The following is a 20,205-nucleotide window of genomic DNA, read 5'->3' on the forward strand; positions in this document are numbered from 1 at the left end:
TAATCCCTTGTTTCGGCTTTATCCCCCCATAGCCTTTGATTCCTTCAACTCTATCTAACTCCTTCTTGAAAACATTTAATGTTCTGGCTTCAACAGATCTTCTGCCCATGTTGCTGGGAGAGGACGTGTGGTGGGAAAGCCAAATGGGAAAGTGTTTCAAAGTTAACAGATTTAGGAGTTGAGGCGATTGGTTTATGAGGAGAAACTGAGTAGACTGGGATTATTTTCATTGGAATTTAGAAGAATGAGGAGGGATCTTATAGAAACATATAAAATTATGAAGGGAACAGATAAAATAGAAGTAGAGAGGATGTTTCCACTGGCGGGTGAAGCTAGGACAAGAGGGTATTGCCTCAAGATTAGGGGGAGCAGATTTAGGACTGAATTGAGAAGGAACTTCTCCATCCAGAGGGTTGTGAATCTGTGGAATTCCCTGTCCAGGGAAGTGGTTGAGACTTCCTCAGTAAATGTGTTTAAAGCTAAGATAGATAAATTTTTGAACAGTAAAGGAATGAAGGGATACGGTAAGAGGGCGGGTAAGTGGAGCTGAGACCACAAAGAGATCAGCCATGATCCTATTGAATGGCAGAGCAGGCTTGAAGGGCTGAACGGCCTACTCCTGCTCCTAGTTCTTATGTTCTTAGATTAAACTTTGCATCTCCCATTGGAACACCGCACCCGGGGTCTGCTCTGAAGTTCAGACTGGCCTCTTCAAAGGGTTTTGGATCTGTGGGAGGAAATTATCTGGTGAGCGTGGAAAACATACTTTTAATCAATCTGTCAGGTTCTGAGCAGCGTGGTCCTGCTGGGTTTTTGGCAGCGAAAAGCACAAAGACCCCTGAGGCTCTAACTCACTCTCCAAACTCACCGACCAGATCCAGCTCTCCTTAACGCAGCTGCCTCACAGTCTGGCACAAAACTTCAACAAAAAAAATAACACTTTCTGAGGTAGATATCTTCTCTCAATTCTTTCTCCTGAACTGCACAGTTTTGACTGCTGGCTCGGATTCTTGCGATTCCGTCTCTTTCTGGGCATGAAGCTCTAACTGGAGACAGAGTCCAAGGACGTTGAGGTTTGGTCAACATTTCACCTTCAATCAATACCATTGACCTGCTCATTGTTATTCATAGGAGCTGCTTAGGTGTAATGTCACTGCTGCATTTCTTAGATAACAACAATGATTGTACTTCACTGGCTGTGAGTGATTTGGTATGGATTGTAGTCAGAAGGCACACGTCACCAGGTTATAGCCCAACAGGTTTATTTAAAATCCCAAGCTTTCAAAGCGCTGCTCCTTCATCAGTTAAAGTCACTTCACCTGATGAAGGAGCAGCGCTCCGAAAGCTTGTGATTCTAAATAAAGCTGTTGGGCTATAACCTGGTGTCATGTGACTTCTGACCTTGTCCACCCCAATCCAACACCAGCACTTCCACATCGTGGTGTTGATCATGTCATTGTGGGTCTTCCTATTCAATCGAGGTCTACATGGAAAATGCAGGTCGAAGAGCTGCAGCAAAATGAGTTGCCCTTTTGGTTTGGCAGCCGCTGCATTTGTGCAAAGTTAAAAATCACACAACACCAGGTTATAGTCCAACAGGTTTCTTTGGAAGCGCTAGCTTTCGGAGCGCTGCTCCTTCATCAGGTGGTTGTGGAGTGTAAGATCGTAAGACACAGAATTTATAGCAAATGTTTATAGTGTGATGTAACTGAAATTATATATTGAAAAAGACCTAGATTGTTTGTTAAGTCTCTCATCTTTCACTTAACTGTAAACTTTTGCTATAAATTCTGTGTCTTACAATCTCATTCTCCACAACCACCTGATGAAGGAGCAGCGGTCCGAAAGCTAGTGCTTCCAAATAAACCTGTTGGACTATAACTTGGTGTTGTGTGATTTTTAACTTTGTCCCCCCAGTCCAACACCGGCGTCTCCAAATCATGGCTGCATTTCTGAAGCATTAAATTATAGAACGTGAGTATATTTTAAATGTGGAGGAACATTTACTCACTTAACTCTTGTGACAGAGCGACAGAAACCGTTGGAGAGAGAAAAACATTGCCCTTGTGTGCTCCCCCCACTAGGACACAATTCCCAGAGTCAGGCAATGGAAGCTGTGGAGAAATTATCTGGACAAGCACTAAAAGAGGTTTTCCCAGAACCTTCGGTCTGGTCTGCTCGTGTGATGCTGCGCTTCTGCTCAGCGTTTGTTGTTGTCAGTGTTTCCTGGCAAGGAGCTGAAGAATGGCTTTTGTCTGGCCTGAGCCAAGAGGAAACAATTAAACTTGTTAAATCCCAACCGCACCAACCCCCTCACCCACAGCCCGTTCCCCTCCCTTCGAGAATAAGAGGCCAAATCTCTGTTTTCTTGGAAACAGTCAGCCATCTGAAATTATATCTTCCCACGAACATCACAGCTTCAAAATGTCGTTTAATGGTGCAGTTTCTGGTCTGGCCTCCAGGGGGACTTCATAGAGTAGAACTGTAGAATTGCATTCCATTGGATGGAGGTAGCTGCTCCATTAATACATTTTGTACGTTCAGTACACCAAAGACCTGTGTTTTCACTTAAAAACAAAGTCCTTCTCTCTCACACAATGCGTGCATGTGCCAATTCCTAATACCTAACCTACAGGGGAACCTCTGTATTGACATATTAGCATCCATAGACTGGTCCACCCCCACTCATTCTCTGTCCCATATCTTCCCAGTCAGATATTCAGTCACCTATACTAGTTCCTGAATTCCTCAGTTAGGGTAACAGCTCACTGCAATTAAATACACTACCTGAGTTATTTGAATTGTAACCGAACGTCTGAGATTGCAAAAGCCATTTGGCCTATCATTGCCCTTTTAATGAAATCGGGATCTACAGTTCGCTCAGCGGTCAGATGTTTCCAACTCTATCGGAAAGATGTTATGAAACTTGAAAAGATTCAGAAAAGATTTACAAGGATATTGCCAGGGTTAGAGGGTTTGAGTTATAGGGAGAGGCTGAATAGGCTGGGGCTGTTTTCCCTGGAGTTTCGGAGGCTGAAGAGTGACCTTATAGAGGTTTATAAAATCATGACGGGCATGGATAGGATAAATAGACAAGGTCTTTTTCCCCTGGGGTGGGGAAGTCAAGAACTAGAGGGCGTAGGTTTAGGGTGAGAGGGGAAAGACATTAAAGGGAGCTAAGGGGCAACTTTTCCACGCAGAGGGTGGTACATGTATGGAATGAACTGTCAGAGGAAGTGGTGGAGACTGGTACAATTACAACATTTAAAAGGCATCCGGATGGGTATATGAATAGGAAGCGTTTAGAGGGATATGGGCCAAGTGCTGACAAATGGGGCTAGATTAATTTAGGATAACTGGTCAGTATGGACGAGTTGGACCGAAGGATCTGTATCCGTGCTGTACATCTCTATGACTCTTTGCAAAGTATCTTGTAATGTTTTCTATCCTAAATTACCTTGAAAGCCCTTATCGAAATGTAAGTTGCTTGCTGGACAAGTACCAAGATATGTAGGAATGGCTTAATTCTCTCATCAACATGGTTCAAAGCCTGGCCTGTAAGATAATAAGTTTGTACCTACTTTGCTTGCAAGCCCTGAACTCCGTACGGTTGGAACAGGTACTGGTGAACTGTCTTGTCCCTCAGCGTTCCAGCCAGCTTTATTTTCTTTCTTGATCTGTGGAGGTTGATGATGTAAATGGTAATGGATCCCCGCAGGTAATTGTGACTGAAAACCAGTGAGACAGTAGAATTAGTCTTTGCAAAATGCGTCCTCTTTAAGTGACTCAAGTTGCACAGTAGCTACATTTAGTTACCACGGAAAACAAAGTGTCATTGATACGAGATCACGGATCTCCTGCTATGAATCCCTAGCTCCTCCCCAATAACAGCATGTAATGAATTTCCTGAAAAACTTAAGGAGTTTTTATTTTTGTCTTCACTTTCGTAGTTGGAAAATTATCAGTGGCATTCATATCGCTCAGTACACCCCAATATCAATCACCACTTTGTCTTTGTGTGCACTTGCTCTGGTTCAGCTTGAAATAGTGTTTCTTTTTTCCAGTCATTTGTTCACAAGACATGGGTACCACTGACAAATCCAGAATTTGTCATTCAAAACCCCAATTGCCCTTGAACTGGCTTGCAAGGGTCATTCTAGATAGTAGTCAACCACATTGCTGTGGGTCTGGAGCCAAATGTAGACCAGAGTGGGTAAGGATCGCAGTTTCCTTCCCTAAAGGGCATTCGTGAACCAAATGGGTTTTTCAACAATGGATTCATAGTCATCACTGGATTCTTAATTCCAGATATTTATTGAAATCAAATTCCACCATCTACTGTCGAGGGATTTGAACCCAGGACCCCAGAACATTACTTGGGTCTCTGGATGAGCCGTTGAGTGCTCATACCACTAGCCCATCATCTTGATGATAAGTTGTCTGAGATGTGATAATGAGACTAGTTTTATCAACGGACGTAAATCTCTCTTGTTTCATTGGTGGGATTTTGAACCTGTTTCCCCCAGTCTAAGTTCTGGATGACTAGTCCAGCAGCATTATCATGACACCATTACCTTCTCCCCTCTTCGATGTTATTTTATATCACGTGTAGCCCAATAAGACCCACTTTCCATTATCACTTTAAATCCTGTCATTCAGGGGAGTAATCATATCAGCTAGGATTTTACATTTAGTGATAAAGACACCACTCTCTGTTCACCCTCAGTGAAATTTGTCTTTCCCAACATGTGCTTGAATCCAGCACTAAATCAAAGGGATCTCCAGACAGGCATCCCGAGAGCTGGATGATTATTTGGATATAAGTATTTGGATAGTGGGTGGCACAGTGGTTAGAACTGCTGCCTCACAGCACCAGGGGTCCCGGTTTGATTCCAGACTCAGGCGTATGTCTGTGTGGAGTTAGCACATTCTCCCCGTGTCTGTGTGGGTTTCCTCTGGGTGCTCCCGTTTCCTCCCACAGTCCAAAGATGTGCAGGTTAGGTGAACTGGCTATGCTAAATGACCCATAGTGCTCAGGGATGTGTAGGTTAAGTGCATTAGTCAGGGGTAAACATAGGAAAATAGAGTAGGGGAATGGGTCTGTGTGGGTTACTCTTCGGAGGGTCAGGGTGGACTTGTTAGGCCAAATGGCCTGTTTCCACACTGTAGGGATTCTATAAACAGTGTGTAAGGATATGGAGAAAAGGTAGGAAATTGACACCAGGTAACGATGCTTGTTTGAAGAGCCAGCGCAGGATTGATGGTCCAAATGGCCTTTTGCTGTGTTGTAACAACTCTGTGATTCTGTAAAGGTGATGGCATTAGGCATAACAGCCAACTACATGGAAGTATTCTCACAGACAGCAAAGCAGGAACTCAGTTGTGCTGAAACATTTTATTTTTAATTTGCAATTTCAAACAGCAAAAAAAATTACAAACTGATTATTTGAGAAAAAAAAAATGAAAATTTTTTAAACTTCTTTAATTCAGGGAGAAATTTGATATTCCACAGATATAAAATCAATTTTCTTGGGGACAGTGGGAAACTTTAGTAGCAATTATGAAGTTAGTATGTCAGTTCAAACTAAGTTAAACCTCACCCAGTAAGATACATGTTTTTCTGAAGAAGGGTCACAGGATCTGGAACATTAACTCTCTCCACAAATGCTGCCAGATCTGTTGAGTTTCTCCAGCAATTTCTGTATTTTTTTCATAATTTTTTGCAATGGTGTAAGAATGGAAGTAAGCATCAGTTTGTAGATTTCAGTCTCAAAAGTGCACCTTTTGGAATATCTTAATACCATTATTCAGCAGTGTTGGGATTTCTGTGTAGATCAGTGCACTTATCTTGTCCAGATGCTGCTGTCAGTTTTGGAGAAATATTGACAGTGAAAGCTGGTAGAATTGCTGTCAGTACCATCTCAAATCTCAAGCTGTTTGGAGAGAGTCAGGGGAATTCTGAGATTTTGGTTGAGTAAGGAAAAGGAAGAATATAATGCATTTTTGTGGGGACTATGTCTTTGTCCATGAAAAAAATGAATGCTGAATTGTGCACCTGACGGTCCCTTGCTACTTTGGAAAAATACAACTGGGATTGGTAACGTAGCGTTAAGGATTATAGCTGTGAAACCAAGTCCAACCACTTGGTGGTGTCTATCCCATGTGCAGTAATCTTATTCCATTCCCTGATACTTTGAAACAAATTTGGAATTTTTATGATCAAAAATCAACGTATAAAGAGCAGAGCAAGCGATTATTTGAAATAAAGACAAAGGTCATTGATTGACATGGAACATTAGCTCTGTTTTTCTCCCAATAAACCATAGATATGATACAACATAGAAGGCGGCCATTTGGCCCATCCTGTCCCTACTGACCCAAAGATACCCAGATATCCTTTCCAATCTCACCTTCCTGCAGATGATCATAAGTCCTGTAGCTGCCAGCGCTTAAGGTGCATTTTAAGAGAGTTTCGGGTCTCTGCACTCACCACCAACTCAGGCAGTGAATTCCAGACACCCACCACCCTTTGCGTGAAAATACCTTTCCGCATGTCCCCTCTAATCCTTCTGCCAATTTGCTTGAACCTATGGTCTCTGACTTTTGAACTCTCTGCCGAGAGAAACAGGTTCCTCCTGTTTACTTTATCCCTGGCCCACACAATTTTGTAAACCTCAATCATCTCATCCCTCAGCTTTCTCTGTTGCAAGGAAAACAACACAATCCTCTCCAATCTCTCCTCGTAACTACAGCTGTCCAGCCCTGACAACATTCTAGTAAACCTTCTCTATGCTCTCTCCAGTCCTTCTTGTAAAGTGGTAACCAGACCTGTACACAATACACCAGTTGTGGCCTCACCATTGTCTTATACAGTTTCATCATTATATCCCTACTTTTGTATTCTATAAGTCTGCCAGTAAAGGAAAGTATTCCATACACCTTCTTTACAACCGTATCTACCTGCACTGCTACCTTTAAGAACCTTTGCACTTGTGCACCAAGAACTCTCACTACATAGAGTCATAGAGATATACAGCATGGAAACAGACCCTTTAGTCCAACTCGTCCATGCCAAGCAGATATCCCAACCCAATCTAGTCCCACCTGCCAGCACCCGGCCCAGATCCCTCTAAACCCTTCCTATTCATATACCCATCCAAAAGCCTCTTAAATGTTGCAATTGTACCAGCCTCCACCACTTCCTCTGGCAGCTCATTCCATACATGTACCACCCTCTGTGTGAAAAAGTTGCTCCTTAGGTCTCTTTTATATCTTTCCCCTCTCATCCTAAACCTATGCCCTCTAGTTCTGGACTCCCCAACCCCAGTGAAAAGACTTTGTCTATTTATCCTTTCCATGCCCCTCATGATTTTGTAAACCTCTATAAGGTCACCCCTCAGTCTCTGACGCTCCAGGGAAAACAGCCCCAGCCTATTCAGCCTCTCCCTGTAGCTCAGATCCTCCAGCCCTGGCAACATCCTTATAAATCTTTTCTGAACCCTTTCAAGTTTCACAACATCTTCCCGATAGGAAGGTGACCCGGATTGCATGCAATATTCCAACAGTGGCCTAACCAATGTCCTGTACAGCTGCAACATGACCTCCTAACTCAACACTCTGACCAATAAAAGAGAACATACCAAATGCCTTCTTCTCCTCCTCTCAGTATATTCCTGTTTATTGTGCTTTCCTTTTCAATGTTTGGCCTCGTTAAATACATTACCTCACACATAACAGAGCTGAACCCCATCTGCTACCTTCGTGCCCACTCCACCAACCCGTCTATATCATATTGGAGCTTACAACTTCTACACGATCCACCACACCGCTAATTTTTGAGTCACCTTCAAATTTCCCAATTGGGTCCCCCACATTCAAGTTCAAATTGTTAATGTATAAAACAAACAGCATTCCAATCCCTGCAAAACACCAACACCACCTGTAAGAGCTTTCATTTGCAAGGACAACTATCAACGATTCCCCTTTGTGTCCTGTTACTGGATCCAATTCGACACATTACCCTGTATGCCATGAACTCTTGATTTTTTGACTAGTCTGTGGGACTTTGTCAAATGCCTTACTAAAATCTACACAGACAACCATCACTGTATGACCCTTGTTGATCCTCCATGTCACTTTCTCAAAGTGTTCAATCAAATTTGTAAGGCATGACCTTTCCTTAACAAAACCATGCTGACTATCTCTGAGTAGTCCAATAACTTTCTAAGTAAAAGTTTATCTGATCTCTCAGGATTGATTCTAACAATTTGCCCACCACTGAAGAAAAACTAATTGGTCCATAATTTGCTTTGTACCCTTTTTAAACAACCGAACTACATTTCCATTCCTCCAGGCCTCTGGCACCTCACCTGCATATAGTGAAGATTGAAAAATATAGCTCAGAGCATCTGCTATTTACTCCCTGACCTCCTTCAACATCCTGGGGATCAATCTATCCAGCCCTGGCAACTTATCCACTTTCAAGGATTCCAACTTCTTTCAAACTTCCTCTCTCATTATGATTATTCTGTTCAATATTTCACACTGCTCCTGTTTGATTATTATATCCACAGCATTCCTTTCCTTTGTGAATACAGAGGTGAAAAATTCAATTAAAATTCTTCCCGTATCCTCTGCGTCTTCACACAAGTTCTCTTTATCATTTCCGATAGGTTTCACTTTTCCCTTAACTATCTTCCAGCTCTTTATATACTGGTAAAACATCATTGGATTTCCCTTTATCTTGCTTGATAATATATTTTTCATGCCCTCTCTTTGTTTTTAAATGAACCCTGTACTTTTTATGCTTCTCTTAAGTTTTTTGTGACAATCATAAACTTTTTTTTTCTGTTTATTTTCTAGACAACCATGGGGATCTAGATTTGGGTCTAGAAATCCACTGCATGCTTCCAGTAGTACTTTTGAGAGAATTATTTTATGAGTACAAGTCCCTTGATCTTCAACTAGAGGTCTGTAAATTTGCAAGTATACATACAGACACACATTTACAATCGAGATACACATATACACTTTGTGAGTTGCTACCAAGTCTACTTTGATGTAGTTCTCAGGTTGCAGTAGCATTGTGGCAATGTTAGTACCACCAAACACATGCTCAGGAGATATGAGTTAAAAGCTGGTCTTGTAGGTGATGGAAGTTGAGTTTGATTAAAAGTTTGGAGTTCATAGAATCATAGAGCTGTACAGAACGGAAACATACCCTTCAGTCCAACTCATCCACGCCAATCAGATATCCTAAATTAATCTAGTCCCATTTGCCAGCATTTGGCCCATATCCCTCTAAGCAAAAGTGAGTACTGCAGATGCTGGAGATCAGAGTCTAGATTAGAGCAGTGCTGGAAAAGCACAGCAGGTCAGGTAGCATCTGAGGAGCAGGAAAACCGATGTTTCAGGCAAAAGTCCTTCATCAGGAATGAAGGGCTTTTGCCCAAAACGTCGATTTGCCTGCTCCTTGGATGCTGCCTGACCTGCTGTGCTTTTCCAGCACCACTCTAATCTTGACCCATATCCCTCTAAACCCTTCCTATTCATGTACCCATCCAGATACCTTTTAAATTATACCAGCCTCCACCACTTCCTCTGGCAGCTTATTCCTTACATGCACCATCCTCTGTGTGAAAGAGTTGTCTCATAGGTCCCTTTTAAATATTTCCCCTCTCACCCTAAACCTATGCCCTCTAGTTTTAGACTCCCCGACCCCAGGGAAAAGAGCTTGGCTAATTATCCTATGTATGCCCCTCATGATTTTGTAAACCTCTATAAGGTCACCCCTCGGCCTCTTACTCTCCAGGGAAAACAGCCCCAACCTGTTCAGCCTCTCCCTATACCGCAAACCCTCCAACTCTGGCAACATCTTTGTAAATCTTTTCTGAACCCTTTCAAGTTTCACAACATAAAGCTCAAATTAAAGCTAGTTTAATGACATCCATTATTTAAAGTATCTATTTGCTCACTAATATCCTTTAGGGAATAAAATCTGGCCTTTGTTTTACCTAGTTTGTAGTTTACGTGATGTGACTCCAGACCCACAGCTATATGGTTGACTATTAACTGTCCTCTAGATCAGTTTAAGGTAACTAGGGATGAGCAATACGTAAAGCCAGTGAGGCCCATATCGCATGAACTAATTAACCAAAAAAGTTCTTGTTCTTTGATTTAAAGAAGAGTAGGCACAGTGCAGCTCAATTCACTGATGCATTTGTTACACTATAACATATGCTTCATTTTATTATAGCATACACCTCGAAAAGGCATTATCCCTTTAAGACAGCTAGCGAACATCACTGTCCTATAAAGCCTCTCCATCCTATTCTGTGCACAGTCAGTCAGTTGGATATGCAGTCAGTCTATTAGTCAGCTAGTCAAACTATGTTTTTAATATAATAGAAATCTAAGTAAACATACAACGCAGATTGTGTATGTAATTTTGAGATATCTTATGAGTACACAGTCAGTTGTTAATAAACTTGAAGATACCTGTCTCAATAACAGCCTGACTACCTGTGGCTTATATCAACTAGGAGAAAGTGAGGACTGCAGGTACTGGAGATCAGAGTTGAGATGGTGGTCCTAGAAAAGCACAGCAGGTCAGGGAGCATCTGAAGAGCAGGAGAATTGACGTTTCGGGCATAAGCCCTTCATCAAGAATCTAATAAAGGAGTTATGCCCGAAATGTCAAATCTCCTGCTCCTTAGATGCTAAATGATTGATGTGCTTTTCCAGCACCACACTCTCAACACTCTGTGGCTTATGTTACATGGGCTAGAGTCATAGAGTCATAGAGTCATAGAGATGTACAGCATGGAAACAGACCCTTCAGTCCAACCCGTTCACGCTGACCAGATATCCCAACCCAATCTTGTCCCACCTGCCAGCACCCGGCCCATATCTCTCCAAACCCTTCCTATTCATATACCCATCCCAATGTCTCTTAAATGTTGCAATTGTACCAGCCTCTGGCAGCTCATTCCATACACGTAACACCCGTTGTGTGAAAAAGTTGCCCCTTAGGTCTCTTTTATATCTTTCCCCTCTCACCCTAAAATTATGCCCTCTAGTTCTGGACTCCCCGACCACAGGGAAAAGACTTTGCCTATCTACCCTATCCATGCCCCTCATAATTTTGTAAACCTCTATAAGGTCACCCCTCAGCCTCTGATGCTCCAGGAAAAAGAGCCCCAGCCTATTCAGCCTCTCCCTATAGCTCAAATCCTCCAACCCTGGCAACATCCTTATCAATCTTTTCTGAACCCCTTCAAGTTTCACAATATTTAGCATACAGAAAAGCACAATTATGCTGCAAAAGAACTTAATTGTCTGTAAAAAAATCTTTGGGGAAATCCTGAAGTTGTGGCTCGAAAAATGTGAATCTTTAAATCACTCTATTATCTCCTCTTCTCTTTAATATTAACACACACCTGAAACTCTGTCTGTCTGTCTCTCTTTCTCTCTCTCTCTCTCTCTCCATTGATGCCTCCACAGATGCTGCCAGAGCTGCTGAGTTACTCCTGCATTTTCTGCTTTTATTTCTGACCTCCCACAGTATTTTTCTTTAGGTTTTAATTGTTAGCCCGATAGTTTCATGATCACTGACAACAGCTTTTAAGTTCCAAATATTGTTGAATTCATTTAATTTCTCAAACAGCAATTGTGAATGTTTAACTCAAGTTTCATAGATAACAACCTATAACAGAATAGTGACGGTAATGTAGCCCAGACATGTGTCTCTGATTTAGTTTCATTCTGGGAAAGCATAGAACTGACTCTAGTGATGGGGGTCAGTGAGGGTGGTCTGTGGAACACAACTGCAAGGCTATTGATGGGACTGAGTGTTGATTCTTTAGTTTGAAAATAGGAATTATGAAACCACTTTTTGCCTCTCTTTGGGATAGTCAGCGGGGGTAGCACATTTGATTACAATCAAAAGCTTGTTTTGAAGTGGGTTTTACCGGGTTCTTGGCTGAGCTGGTCAGAAATCATTTGGAGGAATCATTTCAGCATTTTGTATACATCTACAAATCTAAGTTTGGTCTGAATTCTCCCTTTTCATTTGTGCCTAACAATACAGATGATCTGAATGCACCTTAGAGTGATCCTTTGTAAGCAAGGTTTGGAAATGTTGCAGGGTTCAAGAGTTAAATCATCTTCATAATTCCTTGCATCTAAAATCCGAGATTCAAGTTGGAATTGAGTGCTCTAGTTATTTATGTTTCTAATTTAATGAACTTCTTTCTCAGACAGTCAATTTGTTGCCTAAAGGTGCATGTTCGTGCTGGGATCAAATAAATGTTCACACAGTAACACCTAGTTCTTAATGACTATGGGGGAGGGAAGTTTGATTTGGCTCTGGGTGTGGACTGAATGGTTGAAAGCCCTTTGAATCAGGAATTGAAACTGCATGCATTGCATGCTAATCTTCATCAAAGCACCACATTTTCTGGCAAACCAGTTATAAATGTATTGATGTAATATATGCTGCTTTTCTTTTGAACTATGTAGGATTCTTGGACTGACTCTGCTAGAAAAGGACCCATGAACTGATTTATGTCAATTGCATGGATACCAAGACAAATCTTTAAGCAATTAATGGACAGAGTATAGGACCAATGCAGTAGATGTAACATATATGAACTTTCAGAAGATACCACAAAGATGTCACACAATGGTCAGGGAATGTAAATCTGGGAGCATAGTCGAGAATGGTTCTACAACAGAGTTTATGATAGAGAACTCTATCATAAAATGGAGGAAATGGAGTCTCACAAGAGTCAATGCTGGAACAACTATAATTAACCACATACGTAAAAGTCACCGAAAAAAGACACATTTTATCAAAGCTTTCATTTTGCGCTCATCAGGAAACTCATAAGAATAAACATTACACTAAATAAGAGACAATGGTGATTGGTAGAGGCATTGCCATAGCGAATCAGTCGTTAGTGATGATTGATAATTAACTTCCAGGCTTTGTTTGAATTTCTAACCAGCCACGTTGACTCAGATTGATCAGGACACTGTCTTGAGAAATGAACCAGTGGCTAGATGAGACCTATTTTGTTAAGGTGAAACATTTGCAGTGCTCTACTCTATGAATATGGGTCCTCCCCTTCATTGGTGTTCTTGCAAATTGTCCTGATGTGTGCAAAATGGAAGGCTCTGACAAAATGGTCTTTTTTCAGCATTACATAAGATCTGCACTACTAAGTGACTACTGACAAATATAAATGATTTGAACCTAAACTTTGGAGGTCTTGAATTGCAAGTTATGAATGGTATTGAATCAGATGATATTGTTACTGAAGCGGTGAACTGCATCAAAATATACAAAGACACAAAAGAGCTTCTATGAAATTCAGTTCTAGGTAAGAAGAATAAAGGGCCAACTTCCTCCATCGAAAATAAGAAATTTTATTCAGTTCTGGGAGGTCTGATGCACACAGAAAAGGAACACATTGATATAGGCACTAACAGGGAGCAATACACACAGTGATAAAGGCACTAACAGGGAGGATGAAACACAGTGATATAGGAATTCACAGGGTCCATTAAATAAATTGATATAGGCACTAACAGGGAGGATTAAACACATTGACATAGGCACTAACAGGGTAAATTAAACATTGTGATATAACACAACAGGGAAGATTAAATACAGTGATATCGGCACTAACAAGGAGTATAAACACACTGATATAGGCACTAACAGGAAACATTGAACAGAGTGATATAGGCACTAACAAGGAGGATTTAATACAGTGACATGGGCATTATCAGGGAGCATTAAGCACAGTGATATAGGCACTAACAGGGAGCATTAAGCACAGTGATATAGGCACTAACAGGGAGCATTAAGCGCAGTGATATAGGCACTAACAGGGAGGATGAAACACAGTGATATAGGCACTAACAGGGAGCATTAAACGCAGTGATATAGACACTAACAGGGAGAATGAAACATAGTGATAAAGCAATACAGGTAACATTAAACAAATGATATAAACACTAACAGGGAGGATTAAACACAGTGATATATAAGCAATAACAGGGAGCATTAAACACAGTGATACAGGCACTAACAGGGAGGATTAAACACAGTGATACAAGCAATAACAGAGAGCATTAAACACAGTGATATAGGCACTAGCAGGGAGGATTAAAAACAGTGATACAAGCAATAGCAGAGAGCATTAAACACAGTGATAATAGGCACTAAGAGGGAGGAATAACAATAGTGATATAAGCAATAACAGGTAGCATTAAACACAGTGATATAGGCAATAACAGGGAGCATTAAACACAGTGATATAGGTACTAACAGGGAGGATTAAAAACAGTGATATGCGCAATAACAGAGAGCATTAAACACAGTGATATAGGCACTAAGAGGGAAGAATAACAATAGTGATATAAGCAATAACAGGTAGCATTATACGCAGTGATACAGGCACTAACAGGGAGCATTAAAGACAGTGATATAGGCACTAACAGGGAGCATTAAACACAGTGATATAGGCACTAACAGGCAGGATTAAACACAGTGATATAGGCACTAACAGGGAGGATTAAAAACAGTGATATGCGCAATAACAGAGAGCATTAAACACAGTGATATAGGCACTAAGATGGAGGAATAACAATAGTGATATAAGCAATAACAGGTAGCATTATACGCAGTGATACAGGCACTAACAGGGAGTATTAAAGACAGTGATATAGGCACTAACAGGGAGGATTAAACACAGTGATATAGGCACTAACAGGGAGGATTAAAAACAGTCTTACAAGCAATAGCAGAGAGCATTAAACACAGTGAGATAGGCACTAAGAGGGAGGAATAACAATAGTGATATAAGCAATAACAGGGAGCATTAAACACAGTGATATAGGCACTAACAGGGAGCATTAAACACAGTGATATAGGCACTAACAGGGAGGAATAAAAACAGTGATACGAGCAATAACAGACAGCATTAAACACAATGATATAGGCACTAAGATGGAGGAATAACAATAGCGATATAAGCAATAACAGGTAGCATTATACGCAGTGATACAGGCACTAACAGGGAGCATTAAAGACAGCGATATAGGCACTAACAGGGAGGATTAAACACAGTGAAATAGGCACTAACAGGGAGTATAAACGCAGTGATACAGGCACTAACAGGAAACATTGAACAGAGGGATATAGGTATTAACAAGGAGGATTAAATACAGTGATGTGGGCATTAACAGGGAGCATTAAACACAGTGAAATAAGCACTAACAGGGAGGATTAAACACATTGACATAGGCACTTACAGGGCAAATTAAACATTGTGATATAGCACTAACAAGGAGGATTAAATACAGTGATATGGGCATTAACAGGGAGCATTAAGCATAGTGATATAGGCACTAACAGGGAGCATTAAGCACATCTATATAGGCACTAACAGGGAATACTGAACACAGTGATATAGGCACTAACAGGGAGGATTAAACATAGTGATAAAAGCAATACAGGTAACATTAAACAAATGATATAAACACTAACAGGGAGCATTAAACACATGATATAAACACTAACAGGAAGCATTAAACACAGATAGGCACTAACAAGGAGGATTAAACTCAGTGAAATAGGCACTAACAGGGAGCATTAAACACAGTTACATAGGCACTAACAAGGAGGATTAAACTCAGTGTAATAGGCACTAACAGGGAGGATTAAATACATTGACATAGGCACTTACAGGGTAAATTAAACATTGTGATATAGCACTAAAAGGGAGGATTAAATACAGTGATATAGGCACTAACAGGGAGTATAAACACAGTGATACAGGCACTAACAGGAAACATTGAACACAGTGATATAGGCACAAACAAGGAGGATTAAATACAGTGATATGGGCATTAACAGGGAGCATTAAGCACAGTGATATAGGCACTAACAGGGAGCATTAAGCACACCTATATAGGCACTAACAAGGAACACTGAACACAGTGATATAGGCACTAACAGGGAACACTGAACAGAGTGATATAGGCACTAACAGGGAGCATTAAACACAGTGATATAGACACTAACAAGGAGGATGAAACATAGTGATAAAAGCAATACAGGTAACATTAAACAAATGATACAAACACTAACAGGGAGCATTAAACACAGTGATACAGGCACTAACAGGGAATTAAAAACAGTGATATAGGCACTAACAGGGAGCATTAAACACAGTGACATAAGCACTAACAGGGAGCATTAAACACAGCGATATAGGCACTAACAGGGAGAATTAAACACAGTGATATAAGCAATAACAGGGAGCATTAAACACAGTTGTACAGGCACTAACAGGGAGGATTAAAAACAGTGATACCAGCAATAACAGGGAGCATTAAAAACAGTGATACAGGCACTAACAGGGAGGATTAAACACAGTGATACAAGCAATAACAGGGAGCATTAAACACAATGATATAGGCACTAACAGGGATGAATAAACCTAGTGATATAAGCAATAACCGGTAGCATTATACACAGCAATATAGGCACTAACAGGGAGCATTAAACACAGTGATATAAGCAATAGCAGGAAGCATTAAAGACAGTGATACAGGTACTAATAGGGAGCATTAAACACAGTGATATAGGTACGAACAGGGAGCATTAAACACAGTGATATAAGCAATAAAAGGGAGCATTAAATACAGTGATATAGCTACTAATAGGGAGCATTAAACATAGTGATGTATGCACGAACAGGGAGCATTAAACACAGTGATATAAGCAATAACAGGAAGCATTAAACACAGTGACATAAGCAATAACAAATAGCATTAAACACAGTGACAGAAGCACAAGCAGGGAGCATTAAAGACAGTGATATAAGCACTAACAGGGAGCATTAAACACAGTGACATAGGCACTAACAGGGAGCATTAAAGACAGTGATACAGGCACTAACAGGGAGGATTAAACACAGTGATATAAGCAATAACAGGGAGCATTAAAGACAGTGATATAGGTACTAACAGGGAGGATTAAACACAGTGATACAAGCAAAAACAGTAAGCATTGACCACAGTGATATAGGCACTAACAGGGAGCCTTAAACACAGTGATATAGGCACTAACAGGGAGCATTAAAGACAGTGATATAGGCACTAACAGGGAGCATTAAACACAGGGAAATAGGCACTAACAGGAGCATCAAACACACTGATATAGGTATTAACAGAGGGCATTAAACACAGTGACAGTGGCACTAACAGGCAGCATTAAACACAGTGACTTAAGCACTAACAGGGAGCATTAAACACAGAGATATAGGCACTATCAGGGAGCATTAAACACAGTGATACAAGCAATAACAGGGAGCATTGACCACAGTGATGTAGGCACTAACAGGGAGGAAAAAACGTAGTGATATAGGCAATAACAGGTAGCTTTAAACGCAGTGATATAGGCACAAGCAGGAAGCATTAAACGCAGTGATATAGGCACTAAGGGGGAGCATTAAACACAGTGACATAAGCACTAACAGGGAGCATTAAACACAATGACAAAAGCAGGCACAAACAGGAGCATCAAAGACAGTGATATAGGCACCAACAGGGAGGATTAAACACAGTGATGTAGGCAAAAACAGGGAAGATGAAACAAAGTGATATAAGCACTTACAGGGAGTATTAAACACAGTGATTATAGGCACTAACAGGTAGCATTAAACACACTGATATAGGCACTAACAGGGAGCACTAAACACAGTGATATAGTCACTAACAGGGGGCATTAAACACAGTCATATAGGCACTAACAGGGAGCATTAAACGCAGTGATATAGGCACTAAGGGGGAGCACGAAACACAGTGACATAAGCACTAACTGGGTGCATTAAACACAGTGAGACAGGCACTAACAGGCAGCATTAAACACAGTGACATAGGCACTAACAGGGAGCATTAAACGCAGTGATATAGGCACTAAGGGGGAGCATTAAACACAGTGACATAAGCACTAACAGGGAGCATTAAACACAGTGAGACCGGCACTAACAGGGAGCATTAAACACAGTGACATAAGCACTAACAGGGAGCATTAGACACAGTTAGATAGGCACTAACAGGGAGCATTAAACACAGTGATATAGGCACTAACAGGGAGCATTAAACGCAGTGATATAGGCACGAAGGGGTAGCATTAAACACAGTGACATAAGCACTAACAGGGAGCATTAAACACAGTGATATAGGCACTAACAGGGAGCATTAAACACAGTGACATAGGCACTGACAGGGAGCACTAAACACAGAGATATAGTCACGAACAGGGGGCATTAAACACAGTGAGATAGGCAACAACAGAGGGCATTAAACACAGTGATAGTGGCACTAACAGGGAGCATTAAACACAGTGACATAGGCACTAAAAGGGAGCATTAGACACAGTGATATAGATACTAACAGGGAGCATTAAAGACAGTGATATAGGCACTAACAGGGAGCATTAAACACAGTGATATAGGCACTAACAGGGAGCATTAAACACAGTGAAATAGGCACTAACAGGGAGCATTAAAGACAGTGATATAGGCACTAACAGGGAGCATTTAACACAGTGATATAGGCACTAACAGGGAGGATTAAACACAGTCATATAAGCAATAACAGGGAGCATTAAAGACAGTGATATAGGTATTAATAGGGAACATTAAACACCGTGATATTGACATGAACAGGCAGCATTAAACATAGTGATATAAGCAATAACAGGGAGCATTAAACAATGTGATATAAGCAATAACAAGTAGCATTAAACACAGTGACATAGGCACTAACAGGGAGCATTAAAGACAGCGACATAAGCACTAACAGGGAGCATTACACACAGTGATATAGGCACTAACAGGGAGCATTAAACACACTGATATAGTCACTAACAGGGAGCTTAAACACAGTGACATAAGCAATAACAGGGAGCATTAAACACAATGATATTAGGCACTAACAGGGAGCACTAAACACAGAGATATAGTCACTAACAGGGGGTATTAAACACAGTGAGATAGGCATCAACAGAGGGCATTAAACACAGTGATAGTGGCACTAACAGGGAGCATTAAACACAATGACATAGGCACTAAAAGGGAGCATTAGACACAGTGATATAGGCACTAACAGGGAGCATTAAAGACAATGATATAGGCACTAACTGGGAGCATTAAAAACACTGATATAGTCACTAACAGGGAGCATTAAACACAGTGATATTTGGCACTAACAGGGAGCATTAAACACTGAGATAGGCACTAACAGGGAGCATTAAACACAGTGATATAAGCACTACCAGGGAGTATTAAACACAGCGACATAAGCACGAACAGGGAGCATTAAACACAGTGATATAGGCACTAACAGCGAGTATTAAACACAGTGACATAAGCACTAACAGGGAGCATTAAAGACAGTGATATAGGCACTAATAGGGAGCATTAAACACAGTGATATAGGCACTAACAGGGAGCATTAATCATAGTGATAAAAGCACGAATAGGCAGGATTAAACTTGGTGATATAAGCAATAATAGGTAGCATTAAACACAGTGATATAGGTACTAACAGGGAGCATTAAACACACTGATATAGGCACTAACAGGGAGCGTTGCACACAGTGACATAGGAGGCGTTGTCCTTCCATGACTACCTGGTCAGGTTCATGCCTCCCTACAACCCACCCTCTCTTCCTGGCACCCTCCCCTGCCATCGCAGGAATTGCAAAACCTACGCCCACACCTCCTCCCTCACCTCCATCCAAGGCCCTAAAGTAGCCTTCCACATCCATCAGAGTTTTACCTGTACATCCACCAATGTCATTTATTCTATCCGTTGCTTCCGATGCAGTCTCCTCTACATTGGGGAGACTGGACGCCTCCTCGCAGAGCGCTTTAGGGAACATCTCCAGGACACCCACACCAATCAACCCTACCGCCCTGTGGCACAACATTTCAACTCCCCCTCCCACTCTGCCAAGGATATGCAGGTCCTGGGCCTCCTGCACTGCCACTCCCTCACCACCTGATGCCTGGAGGAAGAACGCTTCATCTTCCGCCTTGGAACACTTCAACCCAGAGCATCAATGTGGATTTCACCAGTTTCCTCATTTCCCCTCCCCCCACCTCATCGCAGCTCCAACCTTAA

The 20,205-nt window shown here is 41.3% G+C and overlaps 1 protein-coding gene across 2 annotated transcripts in view; it reads right to left on the reverse strand.

The window, feature by feature from the left end:
• Nucleotides 1-20,205, reverse strand: part of hpse2 (heparanase 2) — a 305,905-nt gene that overhangs the window by 24,134 nt on the left and 261,566 nt on the right. For both annotated transcript variants that reach the window (XM_087998727.1, XM_043713037.2), the window contains exon 11: nt 3,582-3,728. In XM_087998727.1, coding sequence (XP_087854853.1) covers nt 3,582-3,728 — 147 coding nt within the window. The remainder of the gene's footprint in view (nt 1-3,581; nt 3,729-20,205) is intronic.

Source organism: Chiloscyllium plagiosum, unplaced genomic scaffold (genome assembly GCF_037043375.1).
Source record: "Chiloscyllium plagiosum isolate Xiang-an unplaced genomic scaffold, Cpla_swu_hap1 HiC_scaffold_22, whole genome shotgun sequence".
Taxonomy (NCBI): Eukaryota; Metazoa; Chordata; class Chondrichthyes; order Orectolobiformes; family Hemiscylliidae; genus Chiloscyllium; species Chiloscyllium plagiosum.